Source organism: Podarcis melisellensis (genome assembly GCF_964234715.1).
Source record: "Podarcis melisellensis genome assembly, chromosome: 8".
Taxonomy (NCBI): domain Eukaryota; kingdom Metazoa; phylum Chordata; class Lepidosauria; order Squamata; family Lacertidae; genus Podarcis; species Podarcis melisellensis.
This window is the reverse complement of record NC_138540.1, coordinates 34,812,105-34,834,324: the sequence shown is the minus strand read 5'-3', so window position 1 is coordinate 34,834,324 and position 22,220 is coordinate 34,812,105. Positions and strand designations below refer to the sequence as shown.

Here is a 22,220-nt window from a genome sequence, read left to right as displayed (position 1 = left end):
ATGTTTTCCTTAAAAACCTTCAAACAGGCTCCAAAGATAATCAGTTGGCAAGGAATTTAATGGAAAGCCATCATCCTGCCCACTTTGTGGTCTCAAAAGATTTTTCCATCCAGAGCTAACGGAGGAAAACCTCTTATGCCGAGAGTGTGTGCGGAAATACAGAAACGGTTCTGTGCGGAAACTGTGCTACTTCTTTTAGAAGAACAGTTTTAGTATCTTTTTCAGGTCTAGCGCTTGTTCACGCATTGCAGTTAATGGGAGCACTTATCTGGGATGAAAAGCAGACTGGAGGTCTTGAAGCAAGCAGAGCTTCTTAACACACAGGGCTCCAGAGCAGATGAGGAGGCTATCTGCAAATCTGCATGGTGGCAGCTGCTGTGCATATGATTCCTAGTGCACAAATTATAGCTGCTATCAAATACTTACCCGAGGTACAACTTTTCAAAAAAAGTTTGTTTTTCCTGAAACAATGTATGAACCAAAACATAGTCCTCCTTCTAAATTCGCACTTCTCTGAAATTTGCAATGCAGTACTCTAGCCAAGTAATGTGTACAAAAACAGATATACAAGGGCAACCTGTGCCTAGAAATACATTAGGGATGCGGGTGGCATTGTAGTCTAAACCACTGAGCCTTTGGGGCTTGCCGATCAGAAGGTTGGCAGTTCGAATCCCTGTGATGGAGTGAGTTGCCATTGGTCTGTCCCAGCTCCTGCCAACCTAGCAGTTCGAAAGCATGCCAGTGCAAGTAGATAAATAGGTACTGCTGCTGCAGGAAGGTAAATGGAGTTTCTGTGCTCTCTGGCTTTTGTTCTGTTGCACCAGAAGTGGTTTAATCATGCTACCCACATGACCCGGAAAGCTGTCTGTGGACAAACGCCGGCTCCCTTGGCCTGAAAGTGAGATGAGCACCACAACCCCATAGTTGCTTTGACTGGACTTAACCATCCAGGGGTCCTTTACCTTTACTTTTAAGAAATGCATTATATTTGTAGAAAAAACCCATATGAAATGCATTGCATTTGTGAACAGTGCCTGCAAAACTGTGTATATGTTAGGAGAAATCTGCTAATGAATTTTCATGAGAGCTTTAAAATAAATAAATTGCAAATTGATGTGGAAATGTGGAGAACTAAATTTAAGATTAGGGAAAAATAAGAAAAGAAGAGAGAGCAAAACTGACAAATTCCCTCATCTCCACTCATAGGTGTGGGCTTTTTCACAAATTGCACAGCAACGTGTCTGGATTTTCCACCAAGCCTGCCTTTCACCAGTTGACTGGAGATGTCAGACAATGACCCTGAAAAGAGGTGAGTTTCCACATTCAAATGACTTACTCTGAAGTAGTTCCACAGGAGTCTGGGGAACTAACAAAGATGATGCCATAGGGGTTGCTTTCGCCTGTTGGTTCCTTTCTGCTATACAGCAGTGAAAGGTTCAGAGCTTCTGTCCAGAAAAAAACCTGGAAATTTGACCAAATAAGATGTGATTATGGAGATGTGTGTTGGGATTTCTCGTCTTTTTATGTAAAAAGCAAGTGTGTGGGACAGAAGGAGAGAGAGCATGACAACCTGCCTGAGGTGAAGGGCAAGATGGTGCCTCTTACCACCACTGTAGGAACATAGGTCACATCCAAACCAAACACGCACATTTGAAGCATATAGCCTCCACCCCCAATCCTGGGAGCTTGTAGCTTACCTTCTCACGGAGCTAGAGTTCCCAGTTGCAGAATCAGAGGCAGAGGCTGAGCCAGGAGAGTAGAAGGCCAAGACAGTGGTGGAGCTTCACCGGGGGCACCGGGGGGTGGACAGCAGACGGGGCTGGGGCTGGCGTGCATCCTGAGGGCGTGGCGCACCGTCCACAGGGGCGTGGTGCACGTCCCAGGGGCATGGCATGCCGTCTGTGGGGGCATGGCACCCAGTGCGGGCGGGGGGAGCTGCAATGGCCCCCCACCAGGATTGCGCTACCGGGGGTGGTGCACTCCCCCCACACTCCTCTTCCTCCGCTAGTGGGCCAAGAGGCAGAGATGACTCAAGTTGCTGAAGAGTCACAGTTGTCTCCTGTTCCTGCTGCAACAAGCTCCCCTCCATCCTTGTCACCCAGTACTAGAAGAGGCATAAAAAGGGCAGATGAGAGGTTGGCTGCACACAGGCATAGTCTCTGATTGCTTGGGGAAAGCTCTGGAGAGGAGGGGATTTAGTTGGCTGTGAAGAGGTGGGGACTTTTAGTCTTGGTAACTCTTCATGGAGTAAGACTACTGGGAATGAGCTCATTAGGTCTGACACTCAGCCAAGTCTGTGGTTTTGCTGATAAAGAGTTAACTCCAACTTTGAACTGTGTGATTACTGGCTGGCGTACACCTGTGACAATAGTTTAACATGTATCCTCCCCAAGCAGTGCCATAATCTCCTTCCACTGCTTTTTACTCATGGTCCCCCTTCTGGTCCAGGCTCCTCTCCCATAAATACTTGCACCCATTGCTTTTTACAAAATTTAAAGTGGGGGCAGAGAGATGCAATCATGGATCTCCTCCACCATTTGTCCACTTATGGGAATCTGGGACTAGCCAGCCGTCATGAAAATATTCTTCAGCTCCTATTCTAAGAAAACCTATTCTAAAATGAAGGCTGCAGGCCATTTAGACTAATTCCTCCGAATGGGTTCAAATATATCCACCATGCATTAAATGTGTGTGGAGCTTTTCCGCGAGACAAAGAACATAAGAGACCAAATGTTCTCACGCAGATGCCACCCACTCCAAACTACAGGTTTGCTGAACTTACTGCCGTTTAGAAAAGCATGTGTGTAACTGTAAATATCTTAACATTAAGAAAAGGGAAAGAAAGAAAATAGCCGCTTCTAAAATACCGGTTTTACAATTGCCTTGTGCCTCACTGTGCACCTGAGGAGTATATTAATCGGTGGCAGCTCGCAGTATGACTTGTCTTATTGCTTAATTATATAGGGAAAGGAGACATGGAAAAGAGGTGTGAGTGGAAACTGTTAATTTTGCAGAACAGTACTTGATTCATGTTTCTGTTTCCCCGTTCCCCGCTCAGTTGGGAAGCAGGTGGTGGCATAGGCATGATCACCACACACGCGCGCGCGCGCACACACACACACACACACACACACACACAGCTACCTTGTGTCTGCCTTGGCTTGCTGGCCCATTTCCCTCTAAAGCTCAGTGTACTCTCCTTAAACGAAGTCTGTCTCCCTGAAGGGTGGTAAAGGCTGCTCCACACATTGCATTTTTTTTCAAAGTACCTGTTCAGCGCTAGCCCAAGATGTTTTCCTGACTGGGGCACCTCCGCTACCACCCATAGGTAGGGGAGAAAGTCATTTCAATATGCATTTGAAGGCAAGCCTACCTAATTCACACTTTCCAAAGCAACGTGCGAACCGAAACACAGTCACCTTTCAAATTCCACACTTTCCCTAATTTTGCAATGCAAATCTCCAACATGTGCAAAAATGCTTGTTTTGGGGGAGAATATGTGCATTAAAATGTACATCAGTGAACATAATATGCAAAAATGCATTATACGAGGGGAAAATTGGTTTGTAAAAACATGTATATTATACAAAATTGCATAGAAAACTGTATGTTAGGAGAAATTCTCACAAAAATGCAAATTGTGGTGGAGATAGTGCGTGTGGGGGGACAACAGAGAGATATACCAAAGTGGCCAGATTCCCCTAGTCTAATACCACATGCAGAAGCCAACCTGACTGATGGTCAGACCTCACTGATTCTGTATATGGACAGCTTCTATATGTGGAGTGGAGGGTGTCATTTTGGCCTTTGCTTGAGGCAGCAAAATGGTTTGGGCTGGCCCTGGCCATTTGGGGAGAGGGAGAAGGAAGGTGAGTTAATTGTGAAAGCAGTTTGTCTCTTCTAATGTGAAACAGGGCACACTTCTTCCCTATAATGCCCACCCCAACATTTGTTCAAACGGAAAAAGCAGCCAAACGCCAGTACCTACATGATTTCTCTTAGGATTTGTGCATTCTCTTCAGGGCATTTTTGTTTCCTGATACATCCACTTGCTTGCTTCTTACTCACATACTTCTCTGTTTCAATTGAAATGTAGGGTGCTAATGATCTGTTTATGCGAAGTGTCCAGAGGCTTTAAGCATGGATGCTGCAGAGACCAAGAGGGCATCCAGTTGAGTCTTTTGCCTCGGCTTTCTGATGTACTTCTCTTGCCTTTGCGCATTCTGATCTCATGTTTATTTTGACTAAGCCTTTGGGCATCCCATTTGAGATATTTTACTGTCCTTAAAGAGCAATTCTGTTCTGCAGCTCTTGGTGTGATGACATTTGCCTATCAACCCAATGACTGCGGGTGGCACTGTGGTCTAAACCACTGAGCCTCTTGGGCTTGCTGATCAGAAGGTCAGTGGTTCGAATCCTCGAAGTGGGGTGAGCTCCCATTGCTCGGTCCCAGCTCCTGCAAACCTAGCAGTTTGAAAGCACACCAAAAAGTGCAAGTAAATAAATAGGTACTGCTCTGGTGGGAAGGTAAATGACATTTCCCTGCACTGCTCTGGTTTCGGTGTTCCGCTGTGCCATGTCATGCTGGCCACATGACCTGGAAAAACTGTCTGCGGACAAACGCCAGCTCCCTCGGCCTGTAAAGCGAGATGAGCACCACAACTCCAGAGTTGTTTGCGACTGGACTTAACTGTCAGGGGTCCTTTACCTTTAGGGAACATTGTTCCTAATTCTTTGCACACATGAAAACAAAAAAATCCCTGAAAGTAATCCTTTAACAAACAAGTGTTTGGTCATAGAAGACTAGGTGTTAGTTCTTCCAACTCAGTATACAGTCATTCACAACATTTAAATTATTGTGTTAAAACTGGACAAGTGCAAGATCTTTACTATTCATCATCCACCTCATTTTGAATCCTAAGTTGGCATTCAGGTTTTTCCACACTACTATTTATGTCTCCATTTCTGCTTGCAACAGGCACACAATGCTGTTGCAACAATGGTGTCAGATGTCCATGCTTTCGTGGTAGTGCACTGGTTAGCGATAGGCAAATCTGTTGATTTCGGTGTCTCTCAGTTTCTCATCTTTCCAGCTTACATTCACATTTCCACAACAGTCTGCAATATATATTTTTTAACTCTCATGGAAATTAGACATCTTAGTATATACTTCTCCTAATGCTCTTTCAAGCAATTTCCCCTAATGACCCAAGTGAATGAGGGTCAGTGGAGCCACTGGAGGGATGGAGAGCATGCCAAGAGAGTTATTATTAAGCACATTTCTATCACACTCATTCTGAAGGAATGGGTTTCCCAAACCCCAAAACTGACTGTGCAGGCAGTTTTTAAACTGCACCAAAATCCCCATTTCTCCTTAGCTAAAATGCATAAACTTTAGCTGTTGAGCAAATGCAAAACAAGAACACAGCTCTCTCCCTTATCAGTTTGACGGCAAGACTGGCCTTGACTTTACCAGTAGAACGGACACAGACATATCTTATGTCCTGACCACAAATGACAGAGAGACCCAAGTCTGGGACTAATGCCAGAGCATGTTCTCGGAAGTAGTGACCTCTTGCTCCAAGATAGGAGTAGGAACAGGAATATCCTTTTATGGTCAGAAGTACAGGAAGGAAGATCCTTTTATGGTTGAGAGTACCAGAGCAGGAACATATGTGATGTCAACCTGTGTATGCCGACGTGGTTGGGCTCCTAGGGGAGGAGTGAGAGGGTGCCTGGAGGATATATAAACTGCATGAAACCTGTCATTTCTTTGTACTTGCTGTGGACTCACCACGCAGGTGCCTTCTGCTATCCGGAGAGCAGAATAAACTCTTTCTTTGAACCAACCTCGGTGTCATTTTGACTTCCTTCCTCTTGTCCCGGAGCAACGCAGACCCAATCGGTGAACTCCAATAAGGCTACAATTCTACAACGCAGAGAATCTGTAGCTCTCCAGATGAAGCGACTCAAAGCCCATCAACCCCAGCCAGAATGGACAATGGTCAGGAACGATGGGAGTTGGTGTCAGCAATGTCTGGAGAGCATCAGCTTCCCCAGCCCTGGTTCAATGAGCTCATAGTGTAAATCATAGGGTTGCCAGACCCCACCCCACCGGGCTGACCTGAAGTCTCCATGCCCTATCTTAATTTTCAACTAGTGACATATTTGCTCATGTGTTAGACTTTTTATTTGACATGCTCATAGTAACTGCAGTCCACCCCCTGTGACATCACCAGGTCTCACATTGGAGCCTTGAAATCCCCTGGGATGCTCCTGACTTGACACCTCTAGTGAATCAGGCTTACCCTACTTTAATCTCCAGACAACTGCTGCAGAAGTAGCCAGCCTGATGTCTTCCAGGTACCATCTCTCATCATTCCTGACCATTGACCATGCTAGCTGGGAATGATGGGAGTTGTAGTCCAAAACATCTGGAGGGGATGACATTGGCCAGCTCTAGTTCAAGAGGTGTGGGTCAGGTAAATTTTCATATAAGAATCTGCAAAAACCAGATCCCTCAAGCATCCCTCTGTATGGTGCCTGTGCAAACAGAATATCCTTGTGACCACTCTGGGTTCACCTTCACTCTTAGCTGTTTTCTCACAGTGGCTTTCTGGGAGAATTGATTGCTGACCCTGACTGGTGGTGGTTTCCAAAAGAACAGTCATTGGCTGCACTTGCCAGCATCACGGCTGATCTAATTCATGCCAATATTCCACAACGCTGAACTAGAATGTAAAGTCTCCATACTGCCTGACCCCCTCAACCCTTTTCTTGTACAGATAAGCAGAATCGTGGCACTTACAGTCACAGTGAATCTCTCACTAGGAGCCATGCGCTCTGTTAACACGCTCTCTTTAGGACAGAATGTGTAAAGTGATTAATTGGCACAATTAGCTGATTAATGGCTTGATCATGTTTTAAAAATAGTCTCGATTAATTGAAGTTGGTCATCTGGGCTCTTCTGCTATGAGCTGCAGGGACCCAAGCAGCACCTCTGATGCCTGCTTTTGTACATGCACACACACGTGCACTCCTTCCCACCCTCCCACCAACACACTTACACACACACTAGGGATGTGTGAATCTGTTATCATTTATCTCAGTTTTAAGTTCAGTTCTCCACATTTACACATCACTTTTTTTCAAAAAAATAATAAATTTGAAAATTCACCAGCATTTTGGGGGCAAATTTGTCCCGAAGCACACATTTTTGACTAATATAAACATTTTTGCAAATATTTATGTCCCTCCTAATCAAACACATTTCTGCAGGTGCCCCCCCCCCACTGAGCTGTGCATTTCTATGCACATGTTAGCTGAGCATTTGCATTCTTGATCACATTGCTTGGCTGAAGAACTGCACTGCAAAATTTGGTGGAGTGCAAAAATTCAGAGAAAGGCTGTTGTTCAGTTTGTGTACTGCTTTAGAGAGTGAAATGAGGTAGGTTTACTTTTCAATGCCAACTGAATCAAATTTCTCCCCCCTCTCTAATACCCACACTTGTATTGCCTTTCCCCTGCTGGGGGGCCAGCCTTACAACCTACATTAGGGTAAGCACCAATCGGATGCTTTATGGGTGGCGAGAGCGCAGTGCAGGTCACATGACTTGTCCAGGAGCGCATCCCGGAAGATGTGCATCCCGGTTTTTTATCTGAAAAAGTTGGATGGTATGCACTCTATAGCTCAGTGGAAACTAACTGGAACCTTATAATCATAGAATTGTAGAGTTGGATGGGACCCTGAGGGTCATCTAGTCCAACCCCCTGCAATGCAGGAATCTTTTGCTGCATTCAGACAGCACATTGTTCCGTTTTCCCAACATTTCCTTAACTGATAAGTTCCACATTTTATGTGACGCTTCTGGAATTCCAGCAGAATCTAGTGGAAGTTTAGTGCTCATTTATATGTTAATTGCTTCCAGGAAAAAAATATATAAATTTGCCACCCTGTTAGCCCAGAATTTCATGGGAGTTTGGTGCCTGCCACTTTCACTGATCACACTATGGGGCAAATTTTGGGGTGGTATTCCAGCATAAAGTTCTTTCCTGCCATTTTCATGGGCGAATCATGAAGGAACAGAAGTGCGCATGTGCAAAAGTGGTGGCGGTGTGTCAGATGATGTCCACGGTTGTGTCAAACCACACCCACTGGTGTGAATGACAGGGCAGTATGTTGATCCAAAAGCCACAGTTCCACAATGCAACAGGTAACACTGTGTAAAAGAAAAGTTAGAACTTGGCACAGAACCTCTATCATAACCAGAAAAGCCAATGTATTGATCCCCTTGTCTGAATGCACCCTTAGTCTTACCTATGTAGCAAGTCCTGGTGGCTATGCTGAATGGTTGACCTGTTGTTCACAAATAAATACTGCTATTGAACTTTCTCTGGCTGTGATGGAGGCAGCTGCTTCCTGCTATTAGGGCAGACCCACTTCAAGGCTTCCTCACAGTTGAGTCCCCTTCCCAAACCCACAGGATACTACAATCCGATTTATAGACACACTTTCCCCAGAGAGACTCACCAGGTGAAGAGCTATTTTATTTTCGCAGGCTCTTAATTGTTCTTCTTTTTAAAAAGATTGCTGCCAGTTTCTATCTGCTGTTCTTGTTATGATACCTGTTTCATTGTTACTGTGTAAGCTGTCCTGAGGATATTTAAATTGAAGAGTAGTCCATAAATTAATAATAAAAAAATGATGAAAACACTGCAAGAAAGCAATCAAGCATTTCAAGGGGATGTGAAAGTTCCAACAGCACTTAATCTTTGTTGCTCTACTTTCTGCCAAGATAGTATTTTTTTTTTTATTAAAACTCTCATAAATGAAGATATAAGACGCCTGAGAGACAACAAACCGGGTTGAAAACAAAACCCTTTTATTAAACTTGTACATGGACCTGCTCCTGTGCTACGAGATCCTAACCCTTAGATATTGCAGCAAAGCCACAACTCAAAGCTCTGGGTCTACAACTGAATCATTAGACAGAGGTCTAAACATTAACCTCAGAAAACGGGCATGCCTTGTCTCTCTGGCTGATTGTCTTTGAGCATCACTGTGTGGTCTCACTACTTTTTTTTTTAATTATGTCATTGCTTGTCACCTCTCTCTCTCTTTGTGTGTGTGTGTGTATGTGTATGTAAACAATACAACGTATTTTAAAAGGCCATTTTAAACAGTGGAGCAAATAACCACCATATCTCCCTCTAATGGAAAACATAGGTGGTATGTGCCGACAGGTTCGTAGCTGGGATGGAATCATGGAGAAACAAGAGGCAGGGGTGGTATTGTCATGCTCAGGGAACAGCCTTTCCCATCATTGGGTCCCCAGGTGTTGGACTACAACACACACACACACACACACACACACACACACACACACAAAGGATCAGAGTTACATGATTCCAAACAGTGTTGGGAGGGATGCACGAAGTGGGGTTAAAAAGCTCCCTGCCTTCAGCTATAAAGCAAAAGTGCTGAAGTTCAAGACTGGCAGCCGCCCCTGATCCTGTGCCCTTCAGCACAACACAGCACAGCAGGTGAATATTTCAAAAGGATAAGGAATTAAACTGAAGTTCTCCGAGAGCCCTGAAAGGCACTCCAGGTCTCCTGTTCCAAGCTGGCTGGAGACCTCTACGGGAGAACTCCTTTAGGGGCTGCAGATAATATCATCTTGTTGCAAGATCCAACCCCTGCTGTATTTATTTTCAGGGAACTTAAGCATGTTTATCTCTGTGGCCCAGTGCAGACATACTGTAGCTATGGCTAGGAGATTGGGAGTGTCCTGGAAGCATGAGCCCTCCTTTTTTCCCTTTCTTCTACCATTTCCAAGCTAACCATGGTAAGCACTAGGCATACATCAGTGTTTCTGCCAACTGTAGATAGTTCAAATCACAATTTTAAAGCCAGGGTTGCAATCTTTAGTTTGCTACTGACCAACTTTGGTTTCCCTGCCTTCTGCCCTGCTAATTCCACCAGGCACCAGTTGCTGCTGAGCAAAAGATAAACAAAAGTGCCAGTGTGGATGTCTTGCTGGCCATAATTGGGGCTGAAGCTGAAGGGAGGAGGGGATGCAAAGGTGTGGGTTGGGGAGGGAACGCATTGCCTGAAGGGATGTTCCTGAACATCTCTGCATAGAAGAAGCAGGCCGTATTATATCTCCCAAGACCTGCACTGGGCTGAGATTGTGGACTCCCCAATTGGTTATAAAAAATATTTTATCAAGAGGTAAAGTTGTAATTAGACAGGAATGTTTTTGTTGGTGTGCTTGTGAAAATACATTGGAAATGGAGATTGTTGTTGTTTTAGAAAACAACCATGAAGCTCTGATTCTACTTTAAAAACTAATTAAGGGAATCCTAGATATTCAGAGGGACGTGGGTGGCACTGTGGTCTAAACCACTGAGCCTAGGGCTTGCGATCGGAAGGTCAGCGGTTCGAATCCCCGCAACGGGGTGAGCTCCTGTTGCTTGGTCCCAGCTCCTGCCAACCTAGCAGTTCGAAAGCACGTCAATGTGCAAGTAGATAAATAGGTACTGCACCGGTGGGAAGGTAAATGGCGTTTCCGTACGCTGCTCTGGTTTCGCCAGAAGCAGCTTAGTCATGCTGCCCACATGACCCGGAAAAACTGTCTGCGGACAAACGTTGGCTCCCTCGGCCTGTAAAGTGAGGTGAGCGCAGCAACCCCAGAGTTGTTCGTGACTGGACTTAACTGTCAGAGGTCCTTTTTTCTAAAAAAGTTGTAATTAGACAGGAATGTTTTTGTTTGTGTGCTTGTGACAATATTTTGGGAATGAAGATTGTTGTTGTTGTTTTAAAAAACAACAATGAAGCTCTTATTCAACTTTAAAAAATATCCTAGATATTCAGAAAGAATTATGGGTCCTTTAAGGTGTAACAGATTGTTAACAGCACAATCCTGATGTGATATAGATATAGATGTATAGTATGTAAATTACTGAGAGATGTTTTGTAACAGGTAACTAATACATCAAATAAATAATGATAAAATATGCGATGTACAGAGCCAGTGTAGTGATCAGCATGTTTGGCTACAACTGAAGGCACCTTGGTCCAAATCCTCACTCAGGCATGAGGCTTCCTTTGGGCCAGTCACCTCTCAGCCTCACTAACCTCACAGGGTAGTGAAGATAAAAATGAGGCAGGGAGAGAACCATGTACGCCAACTGGAACTCCTTGCAGAAATGGCAGGGTATAAAAGTAATAATGAATTCTAAAAAGTAAGTCCCATTGAGTTCAATGTGGCTTATTCCCAAGTAAGTGGATATAGGATTGCCCACTAAAACAGTGTTTCTAATCTTGTTTTACAAATGATCGAAGAAATATTTACCTGTTTTCTTGTTTCCACCACAAGATCATGTAATTTATCTCTGTGGGACGCAGGTTGTTGTGGTATGTGTGTGTGTGTTTAATGGTTTCAGGTTGTCCAGAATAACTAGCAAGCTAGGGAATGAATTTTCCTCTCAGTGTCTTTTAAGACAGAAAGTATTGATCAGGAAAAGAATGTTAACGTTTTTACTGTACCATAAAGCATTGGCACTAGAAGCCATAGGAAGAAGGTTGTTTTTTTGTTTTTTCTTGGACAGGAGGTTAAAAAAGGAGGAGGAGGAAGTGGTAATGGCCTTTGTTATCAGGGTTGCAAATTAAGAAAATTGTAAAATGCTTGGAGACTCAGATCAAAGCAGCTATGAGGTTAGCTTGGAATCCCCCCCCCCCCGATTTGAATTATCGGTATAGAGAATGCAGGGCTTTTTGTAGAGTGGCACCTCTCTCTCTGCCTGTGGAGAATCATTACCAACGTAAGCCAATGGTGTGAGTCAAGTTAATACGGCAATTTGGGTTATATGCAACTAGTTTTCTGTCTCTAGAACTCTGATAGGAGGTTAAGGTAAATGGGACTGTGCAGTATTTCTGGCATCAATTACTATTGTTCTTTGGTTGGTTTCTTAGACTCTAGTCCCCATATTTTTCAACAAGCAGGGCACAGAAGCAAACAATCATAAGATGAGAAACACACTAGACAAGAGTTTTAAAAAGCATGGGGGGAAATGCAGAGAATACCTCACAAAACAGTGCCCTAAAATACATACATGGACTTGTTTAGATTAATGTCTGCAGGAGACTTTGTGGATATTTAAGTTATAATTAGAAAAATCTTAATAATTATTCATAAAGGAAACAGCTTATAAGAAGTAATCAAGGAGGCAAGATACAGGATAAAGGAAGTATTTTATTTGGCTGTTTGTATTGTATGTTATGCTCATTGTATGGTATGTTCATGTTTAATGAGGGTGGATTTCTGTATTAGGGGGTGGGTTTATGTTAGGTTGTAAATAAAATTTCCAATAAACAAAAGATGAGAAACAAAACAGTATACAGAGAATCAGGATACAGCAACAATCCACAGAAAAAGTTTGTGTGATTGCAGAGGCATGAATTAGCAACTGTGAATGAAGTTCCATGGTTGTATTAACTAAGCTGAAACATAGAATCCAGGTTGTATCAAAGTGAGCAGTTTTGGATTCATTCCTGGCAACTCTGCAGTATTGTGTGAGGCACTCATACAGTGAAAAATCCAAAACACTCTTCAGCCAGCCTGCTATAGAGGGGTCAGACTCCCAACTTCCAATGTCAAGTGACCTCAATCCATGGTGCCACCAGCAAGGAGAAAAAACAAATCTTTGTATCAGAGCCAGATAAGTCTCTAAAGATAATCATGCAAGACCCAGTTCAAGGATTAATTTTTGACCAGTGATGGCCTCCATTTCCTAAACATTCACTCCCAAAAGAGCAGCATGATGGGAAACTCCCATCACATATGCAGGAAGGTTCCATTGGGATCACATCCCCTCTAGCAATTAGAGGAGAATGCCACACTGGGGTCCAGTTCCACCGCAGGAGTTTACAGAATTGGCCTCCTGGATTCTATCTGAGATGCTTTTAGGGGGTGGGTTGACTTCCTATACCACAATAGTGTGCTTCTCTTCCCAAGCTACCCACAAGCCATTTGAGTCCCCCACAGATTTACATTTTATATATCTCTGAAGCTATCCCCCCAGCCGTTGTGTAGAGGGACTAATACATCTGCCAAAGAGCAAAGCCCCTCTCCCTCATTGATCAGCTGAAAAGCAAATAAGCGGATTTGGAAAACCTGGAACCAGTTGAAGTGAACACCTTGGAGAGCTTCAGGCAGAGTCCTTTGGGGAATGGGATGGTCCCAGATCACAATATCACAAATGCCAAAGAGGCTCCCAACCTTCCATTCTTTGAATAAGAAGGTATATATCAGTATGCCAAAACCCAGAGTGACGCAGGATCAGGGTCAGTGGGGACATCCCCAGAGCTAGCTTTTAGCCCTGCCACATCAACATTGTAATTTGCAAGAAAGGTTTGTTGAGCTTGTTAACAGCAGACCAAGTAGGGTGCAGAAAATGTAAGGACTCTAGTGAAGGCACTGAGGGGGGCAGTTCCAGCTCTACCCATGGGAGACTCCTCAATAATGCAGATTTTTTAAAACTGGAAGCACCATAGTGAAGCCCGAAGCTGAGAAGCCCAAGCCCCACTTTAGCTCTAGGTTTAAACAGTGTTATTTGCCACCCGTCTGTATTTCCCAGCAGTAGCAAAGTTGTTATTTGGAAAAGTCATCCTTAGGAACGCCTTCAAGGCATTTGACTGAGTGGAGTGGGATTTCCCTGAAAATACTGTTTAGACAAATTACATCTGGGGACAGGTTTATGCACTTGATCTACCAATTGCATCCACGCTTTCCAACAATGATTTCAGGCAACAGCTTCAACTCCTTGGGCATCAGCCTTGCTAGAGGCATCAAACAAGGGTGCCCTCTATTGCTTCTGCTCTTTGCTTTGATAACAAGGGGTGTTGGTTAAGATTGTCTGATCTCAGTGCACTGTGGAGGGGATAGTGGATGTGAGGAGACTCAAACACAGATCCACCCCGTTTGAGGATGATATGCTATTAATGCTGTTTGATCCCCACATTGCCCTCACAGACCTGAATGGGTCTTTGGAGCAGTTCCATAGTGTGGCAGACTTGGAAATTAATTACACTACAACTATAGTTCTGCCCCTTAAAATGCCACCTGAGGACCACATTTGACTATTCCCTGTTTTTGGCTTCACCCTGTGTTGTGAGAGTTTTAAGTATTTGGGGGCGATCATTCCACATGGTTTTAGCAATTGAAACCTCCTAACTTTAGGAGGGGGACACAGGTGGCGCTGTGGGTTAAAGCCTCAGCGCCTAGGACTTGCCGATCGAAAGGTCGGCGGTTCGAATCCCTGTGGCGGGGTGCGCTCCCGCTGCTCGGTCCCAGCGCCTGCCAACCTAGCAGTTCGAAAGCACCTCCGGGTGCAAGTAGATAAATAGGGACCGCTTACCAGCGGGAAGGTAAACGGCGTTTCCGTGTGCAGCTCTGGCTCGCCAGAGCAGCGATGTCACACTGGCCATGTGACCCGGAAGTGTCTCCGGACAGCGCTGGCCCCTGGCCTCTTAAGTGAGATGGGCGCACAACCCCAGAGTCTGTCAAGACTGGCCCGTACGGGCAGGGGTACCTTTACCTTTACCTAACTTTAGGAGGCCCTATAAACCAACTCTAAATGAGCTGAAAGGTTAGTGGTATCTCAGTCTAAGTTGTCTGGGCAGAATAGCAGACATAAAGATAAAACAAAAAAAATTCCTTCCAGTAGCACCTTAAAGACCTTAAAGGATTTTTTTTTGTTTTGACTATGGCAGACCAACACGGCTACCTATCTGTAACTAGACATAAAGATGCTTGGTTTCTGACTAGGTGAGGGATGCTGGAGCTTTTTAGCTAACATCTGAAACTCTGCTAGGTCTCAGTGGCACAATCTGCTGCTTTTAAAGCAGAAGAACAAGTCAGGGTTTGTCCATTGTATCTCTGCAAGATTCACTGATCTCTCCACATTCTGGTCAGTTTCCTTAAGTGGGATAGAGGGAGTGTCTGATTGGATCTCAGAAGAGGCATCCCATGGCATCTCTGTATGAGTGGCTCACCTCATCTCAGTTGGCTGAATGCAGAACCATGGATGCGCTTCTCTGAAAATGCGTGGTTCTTATAGTGTACGTCCTAAAAGTCTGGGTTTGGGGTTTTTTTGAAGGGAGGGGTTAAGAGTGAAGCATGCCTCAGCTATTGGTTTGGGGAAACAATAAGAGCCCCACTTGATCAGACCAAAGGTTCTTCTCTTCCAATATTCTGTTTCTCACAGGGGCTGACCCAGATGCCCATAAGCAAGTCTTCCCTGCACTGTGGCTCCCACCAGCTGTTTTTCAGAGGTATGCTGCTTTTTAACCTGGAGCTTCCATATACAGTAAACTGATTTATTTAAAGTATTTATACACAGCTTTTCAGTAGGATTGTCGTTAGTAATAGACCAGTGACAGGCGTATTCTCCCCAAATCTGTCTAGGCCCTTTTTAAAGCTGACTACGTTACTGGCCACCATCCCAAACTGTGGCAGAAAATTTAATAACTTTCGTATCCTGTGAAAAAATAAATTTATTTTGCCAGTCTGGAACAATGAATTGAATCCTGTTCTCCTTGTCTTCACTGATCACCCACTTGAACTGCTCTCATGCTGCAGTGTTCACACACCCCATAATCCATCCCTCAGCAAATGCTCATCCTTTCCCTGGATTCAGTAAAGGCAATTCCATACTCCCATACTTAAAGGCCTATTTAGCTCAGCTTCCAAAGCTGCGAATCAGATGTCTACCTGATACTTTTGAAGCTGCAATCCTGTGCACGCATGTGGGAACTCAATGAGTCTTACTTTTGAGTAAAGCACTTGGGCTTTCCTGCAGCACAGCTTAAGAACATACCATTTTACCATATAGGTGGTAAAATATATTGGCTTCTTATGTACCTACGTTTGCTCAGAAGTAAGCCAATGGGCCTCACTCCCAGGAAAAGTGTGCATACGACCCGCAGCTTTATTTGAGATTAAACCCCACGCTGAATTTTGCTGGACTTACATTTGAGTAAATCTGTCCGGGCTGCGCTGCGCTCTTACGCATCTAGGTGCATGCTCCATTGAACCCAAACGCGCCTTCTTTCTGAGTAAACCTGCACAGCGTCGGCTTGGAATTGCAAATGATGACCTTGCTGCCGCCCGGTCTTTCAAATCAAAGCAATGTTAGAGGGGTTCAGCTTCACATTAGCGAACGATAAACAAAAAACCGCGTAAGATTTCCTTTCTCTCTCTTTCTCTCTGAAAGTTTGGGTTAGAGAAAAGAACGGGCGGAAAAATAAAAAGGGCCGTGCGTGCAGACTCGATCCATCCAAATAATAATAATCCGGAGTACAAAGGGAGTCTAAAATCTAAGCAAAATGGGAAGTTAAAGACGGGGGAAGGACTTGCGATGGAGGAATGAAAGAAAATAGTGTGGAGGGTGATCAAAGTAGGTCAGAAAAAAGAGGAAAAGAAGAGAAAATTGTAAGGATTTTTTTGGGGGGGGGTAAAGAAAGGCTCCCCCATGCAGCAGCCCAGATGCTGCAGCTACAGAGGCGGCCAAGGCGCGTGTAAGCGAGGGAGGCCGCGAGGAAGCGCCAGCAGCCTGGGCGACCCCTGCGTCCGTCTGCTTGCGCGCCTCCTCGCCGCCGCCGCCGCCGCCTCTTCCTCCTCCTCCTCCGTCTCCCTCCCCCCGCTCTCCTTCGCCTCGGAGGCGGCTTCGGCTGGCCGACTCCAATCCGTCGCTTGGCTCGATTCCTCCCCTTCCTCCGCCCTCGTCGCCGGTCCGTGTTTTGCGTGCGACCCGAGCTGTATTTCCAGGGCTGTCCATGGCTCGGTGCTGTTGGCTCTCTCTCCGTCTGATCAGCGCAGGCTGTGCGGGGCTCCCTACGGGATCAGAGCGCTCCCCCGCCGGGACTCCACTCCTCACATCCTCCTGCTGGGACTCAGCTACATTTCCAGCCAAGCCTGGCTTTATTATGTGTGTCTGCACTGCAGCCCCAGCAGCAAGATCAGGAGGAGGAAAAAGAGCCAGGACAAAGAAAAGAGAGGCTGGCTGGCGAGAGCCGCTCAAGAAAATTAAGAGCCAAGGAAGCGGCGGCGGCGGCGGCTGCGGCTGCGGCGGCGGGAGCAGCGATGAAGGCAGGCGGATCAGGGCCACCACCTCGGCGCGATTAACACATGGAGGCAGCTAGCGAGCCCTGCATCCATGCCAAGAAACATTTGCCTTGTTTTCAGAAGTGCGTTTGTGCGGGAGGAGGAGGAGGTGGTGGTGGTGGAGGCGGAGGCGGCGAAGGAGGACACCAGCCAGGACCGGCGGCCAGGCGCAGGGAAGGACGCGGCTCCCGAGCCACGCTGAGCTTGTGAAAAGACCCACAAAAGAGAGAGAGAGAGAAGGGAAAGAGGAAGGGGGGGGGGGAAGAGAGAGAGGAATCCAACCTCACACTCCTTGATATATATTTTTTAATTGACAGAAAGCATCCTTCCCCAAATATTGTGCATTGTTGGCCGCCCCTCTTTCGGGGAAAGCGAGCAAAACCTTTTATTGCGAAGGAGGTCAGGGGGGATTAAAAGCAGAGGGAGGGGGGGGAAGCAGCCCAGAAAAGGAGGAGGAGGGAGAGAGCGGGGTACATTAGACCCAAGGGGCAGGAAGATACAGGGAGTTTTTTTTTTTAATGCAACCAGGTTGCTGGAAGGGGGAGAGAGAGAGAATTAAATAAACCCAAAGCTGCCACCTTCTCCCCCACCTCGTATTTCGTTGTTGCCGCTGACCCCTTTCCCGCCCCCCTCGAGCGCAAGATCGCGCTTGTTTTGCAAATGGGTTGCGTCGCTTTAGAAAGTCTGAACGGCGCTTAAAGAAAAAGAGTTGTTGTTGGTGGTGGGGAAGCCGGAGAAACTTTAAATGAGGACACGCGAAGAGGAGGAGCAGTAAAGAGAGGGGTGAAAAAAACAGGGGAGGGGGGAAATCCCCCGAAACGTTTAAATCGGTGTTTTTAAAATTGTATTTATTGATTTGCACCACGTCGCGTGCGCGCGTTTTTATTTTACTCAATTGCATTTGAGAAAACAGCGGGTTGTTGTTGAAAGGGGGGGGGGGCAAAGAGGGTCTCTGGCCCGGGAAAGATAGAGGTCTTTGGGTGCCCGAAGTGGTGTTTCTTTAAAAAAAAAGAAAAGAGAGAGAGAAAAAAAGAAGAGACTCAGAAGTTGCCGCATTGCAACAGGCAAAGAAGTGAGAAATCAAATAATCGACCCGGGCGCTGCTGCCGCCGCCGCCGCCACCGCTTCGCCTCTTACAGGAGCCGCCAGCAAAGTTTCAAGTGGGAGAAGGAGGAAGAGGAGGGGGGTGGGAAGGAGAGGGAAAGGAAAAGAGGGAGGGGGGAAGGAAGACGAGAAGGAGAGGAGGAGGAGGAGGAGGAAGGAAGAAAAAAAAAGAGGAGAAAATCTCGGAGCTGGAAATGTCCAGAAGGAAGCAAGCCAAGCCGCGCTCGGTGAAAGGTAAGCGCCTGGGCTGGACGCATCCTGCTCGGGTTTGTGTGTGTGGAGAGATCTGCCTCTGTCTGAAGCGGATCCTGCCCGGCGCTGGAGTCTCTCGCCGGGCTCCGGGAAGCGGTGTGAGCGCCAGCCAGGCAGCCTGCCTGCTTCTGCCGCGTGACCAATCAGGGCTGGGGCCAGGCTTGGCGGGGATTGCGATTTTGCGAAGCCTTCCTCGCTGCTCCAGCGCCCCCCCCCACTCGCTGCCCTTTCCCCCCAAGCTCAGTCCGTGGAGCAGCGGCTCATGCTGTCTCCATCGTCGCCTCATTGAGAGTTTTTGTTTCAAGGCTGCAGGACCAGCGAAGAAAGGACGGGGAGGGAGGAGATTCCCTTGATCTGTGCTGAGTTGCAATTCCAAGTTCTATCGCGGAGAGAGAGAGAAAGAGAGTTGGCTCTTAGAACTCCAAAAAAAGAGAGGGGCATGTGAGGGGGAGAGAGGAATGCCTCTCTTTTTCTGAAAATAGTTTTAGTTCAGCAGTGGAGCCAATGCCTTGCATGTAGAAGGTCCCAGGTGCAACCCCCACCCTGCCCCACATCTCCAGGTAGGGCTGGGGAAGATTTGCTACCTGAAATCCTGGAGAGTTGCTGCCTGTCCATGTAGATGCAAGTCTGGGCTAGGTGGGTTGACTCTGTAGAAGGCAACTTCCACTTGAGAGTTACTGTGTCCCATCAGCAGATAGACCACAAGTGAAAGTCACAAGCCATTAAACAAATTAAAAAGAGCTACCTCTACAATTAGCAGATGCATTTAGGTAGGCCTTCCATGCAACCCTCTTCCTGGAGATTTGTGTGGGCTGCAAGATGCTTACACCACTTAGTATTGTGGAAAGGTTGCTACCCTAAAGAGCTTACCCTTGCTAAAATTTGAGATAAGGAATGCTAGTGTATGGGTGAGGGAGATGGATACCATTCATTCAGTTGAATGACTCAGACTTGTTTGGACACAGTAGGCAATTTTTACCTCCTGGCCAACTGGGCTGCAAGCTGTAGACTTTTTACTCCAGGTTAGTTGCCTAATGCTTCAGGACTGCCTTGTATGGCAGTGCACAATGACATTATATATAGGCTTCTACAGGTTGGGTAGCGCATCACTTTGGGACAAGACTCATAGACATCGGTGGGGTGGACAGCTCAGCCATGAGCCACCGTTGACTTTCCTTCCTCCAGAACAGTCCTGTAGACCTCCACAAGGCTTGAAAAGGAACACCAGGCCTGGCTTGTGGTAAATTGCCTTGTAGATGTGGATCCGCAAAGCCCTTACTCCAGAGTTCCCATTGGGCTTTCTTCAGAGTAAGTTGTTTGTAGCTGTAGATGGGCCACTTAATCCAGAAAGGGTTTCATGGGTACCTCCAGAGTAGATCTTAGCGTTGCAGCTTCGAACCAGTGAATAGTTTAATAAGTTTTGGTGGGTCTTTCAGAAAGGTAGACGAGCTTTCTAGCACAAAGTATTTAGGCGTATAGCCCAATGTAGACCACTTAGGTTCTAGCAAGTTTCAGATGACTGTTGGCAGGAGAACTCCAGTTGTAAGTATTACAGTTTTGAGGCTAAGGGTTTCACTTACTGTTCACTTCAGAGCCAGTTTTCAGAGACTGTGGAAATATTTCCCTAACATAGCCTTAGCCTGCAAGTTGTAAACAGGTTTACTCTAGAGTTGGAAGGCTAGGAGCTCACCGAGACTTTTGGTGAAATTGTTCCAAGGCAACATAGTTCTATGGATTACCATTCTCCTAGCTCTTTTTGAACTGCTGAGCTCCACCATGCCCCATGTATCCCCTAAGAAGAAACCCTCCTTTATCCTTGGTAGACTTGGGGGTTTGCAAAACAAATATTTTGAAAAGGGCAACCAGAATGATCAAGGGACTGAAGGAACTCTCTAGTGAGGAAAGGTTGCAACATTTGAGGCTTTCTAGTTAAGGAATTAGGTGAGTGTGGGGTGGTGGTGTCATGATCCAGGTGTGTAAAATTATGTGTGGTGTGGAGAAAGGGGATAGAGTGAGGTTTTCCTCCCTCTCACTTCTAAAACATGAAGGCGTCCAATGCAGGTGGATAGTGGGTGAATCAGGACAGACAAAAGGAAGTACTTCTTAACACTGTGCATAATTAAACTGTGGAACTCACTGCCTCATGATATATGGTCACCAACTCGGACAGCTTTAAAAGGCATTCAGGCAAATTCCTGGAGGATAAGGCTATCCAAGGCTAGTAGTCATGATGGCCATATATTGCCTCCAATATCTGAGGTAGTTCCACGTGCTGATGGTCACAAATGGGCTGCCATGCTTGTGCCCAGCCTGTGAGCCTCCAACACTCCTCTGCTGGACCAGGGTAAGAACAGGAAGCAGGGCTAGATAGGCCTTTGGTTGGATCCAGCAGGGCTTTTCATATGATGCTCAGTGGCCTGTCTCAAATACTTTCTCCCCACAGTTCTCTAGCTTTTGCTGATCTTGAAAAGTTGAACCCATGTCCGCCTTCCAAAGCCCACACCTCTAAATTGCCTCTTCTCTGTGGAATTTGCAAGCCATTCTGCCCCCCCTCCCCAACACCACCAAACAAAAGTCACATCCTCTTTCAACAAAAGCAGCCTTATAATAATCCACAGACCAAGGCAGAACAGGCCTGGTTCATTGCCCCCAAGGGCAGTCTTGTGACATTCTGTTGGCAGCTAATGCTGAAATGATTTTTATGTGGGCAGGAGAGTAAAATAACTGCTCTTTCTCCCTTCTTGCTGCCGCCACCGTAAGATTTTATTCCTTGCCATGGGCAGGTTAATGGGGTTTTGTAACAGGGACATGATTTGATCCCCCTCTGGTCTTGGTTTCTATAAAGCCTCCCCCCACTCTCTTAGCCTCCTTCCTTTTCCTTGAATAAAATCAGGAGGAATGGCTCTAAAACTTGTGTTAATGAACAGTTTTCAATTGGTTAGACAAAACGAGGTTCGATTATGAGGGAGAGGGAAAGGGTATCCCCACAATCTGGCTCTGTATGTGTGTTTGTGGGGTGAGGGAGTTCAGCCACTTACTCCATGTGGTGTGAAGGTGCTTGCACTCTCCCCAACCCCTCCAATCATCCATTTTAAAGACTTGTGTGCCCTTGGAAGAGTGGGAGCGGAGTGTGTGTCTGCCTGTCTTTGACCACTTGGTACAATGAACAGCACCTTACAAAAAAGATCTGTTTTCGTTTCCCCCTTCTCAATGGGTGCAAGCAAACCTTAGCAAACAGCCTTAGCTGATGCATTAGCAGAGGTGTCCCAGCTTCTCCTCCTTCTATTCCTTTCCCCCCTCCCTGCCTCACGCTCAGGAGTATAAGGATTTGTGGCTCTATTTCTGTAATGGCTGCTAGACTGTGCCACTTTCTTGCTGCTCTTATTGCTCAATGCAGACAGTGAGGGCTGGAGGAAAGAGGGAGCAGACTCGTTTGCAGTTTGTGTGACAAAAGTGGATGGTTAAGGAGAAGCAGATTCTCTCTCTCTCCCTCTGTGTGTGTGTGTGTGTGTGTGTGTGTAAAATTGGGATATGTTGTATGCATATGCAATTTGTGATAGTGGCACACTGCTCCTTTTTGTGCCTGTGTGATCTTGAATCGATCGGCACCTTGTAGATATTTTGATTGTTGATGTGGGAAAGTTGATCCCAGTCTCAGCAAAACTGGAGTGTTAATCTTGAATTGTTCTGCTGTTACCT

The 22,220-nt window shown here is 46.1% G+C and overlaps 1 protein-coding gene across 4 annotated transcripts in view; it reads left to right on the top strand.

The window, feature by feature from the left end:
- Positions 1-1,213: 1,213 nt before the first annotated feature.
- Positions 1,214-22,220, top strand: part of ZNF423 (zinc finger protein 423) — a 315,709-nt gene continuing 294,702 nt past the window's right edge. For 2 of the 4 annotated variants that reach the window (XM_081923986.1, XM_081923985.1), the window contains exon 1: positions 16,859-18,503. In XM_081923986.1, coding sequence (XP_081780112.1) covers positions 18,464-18,503 — 40 coding nt within the window. In that variant the 5' untranslated portion in view covers positions 16,859-18,463. Of the gene's footprint in view, positions 1,310-16,858; positions 18,504-22,220 lie in introns of those variants that run through there. The other 2 variants (XM_081923987.1, XM_081923988.1) reach the window with 2 other exon arrangements.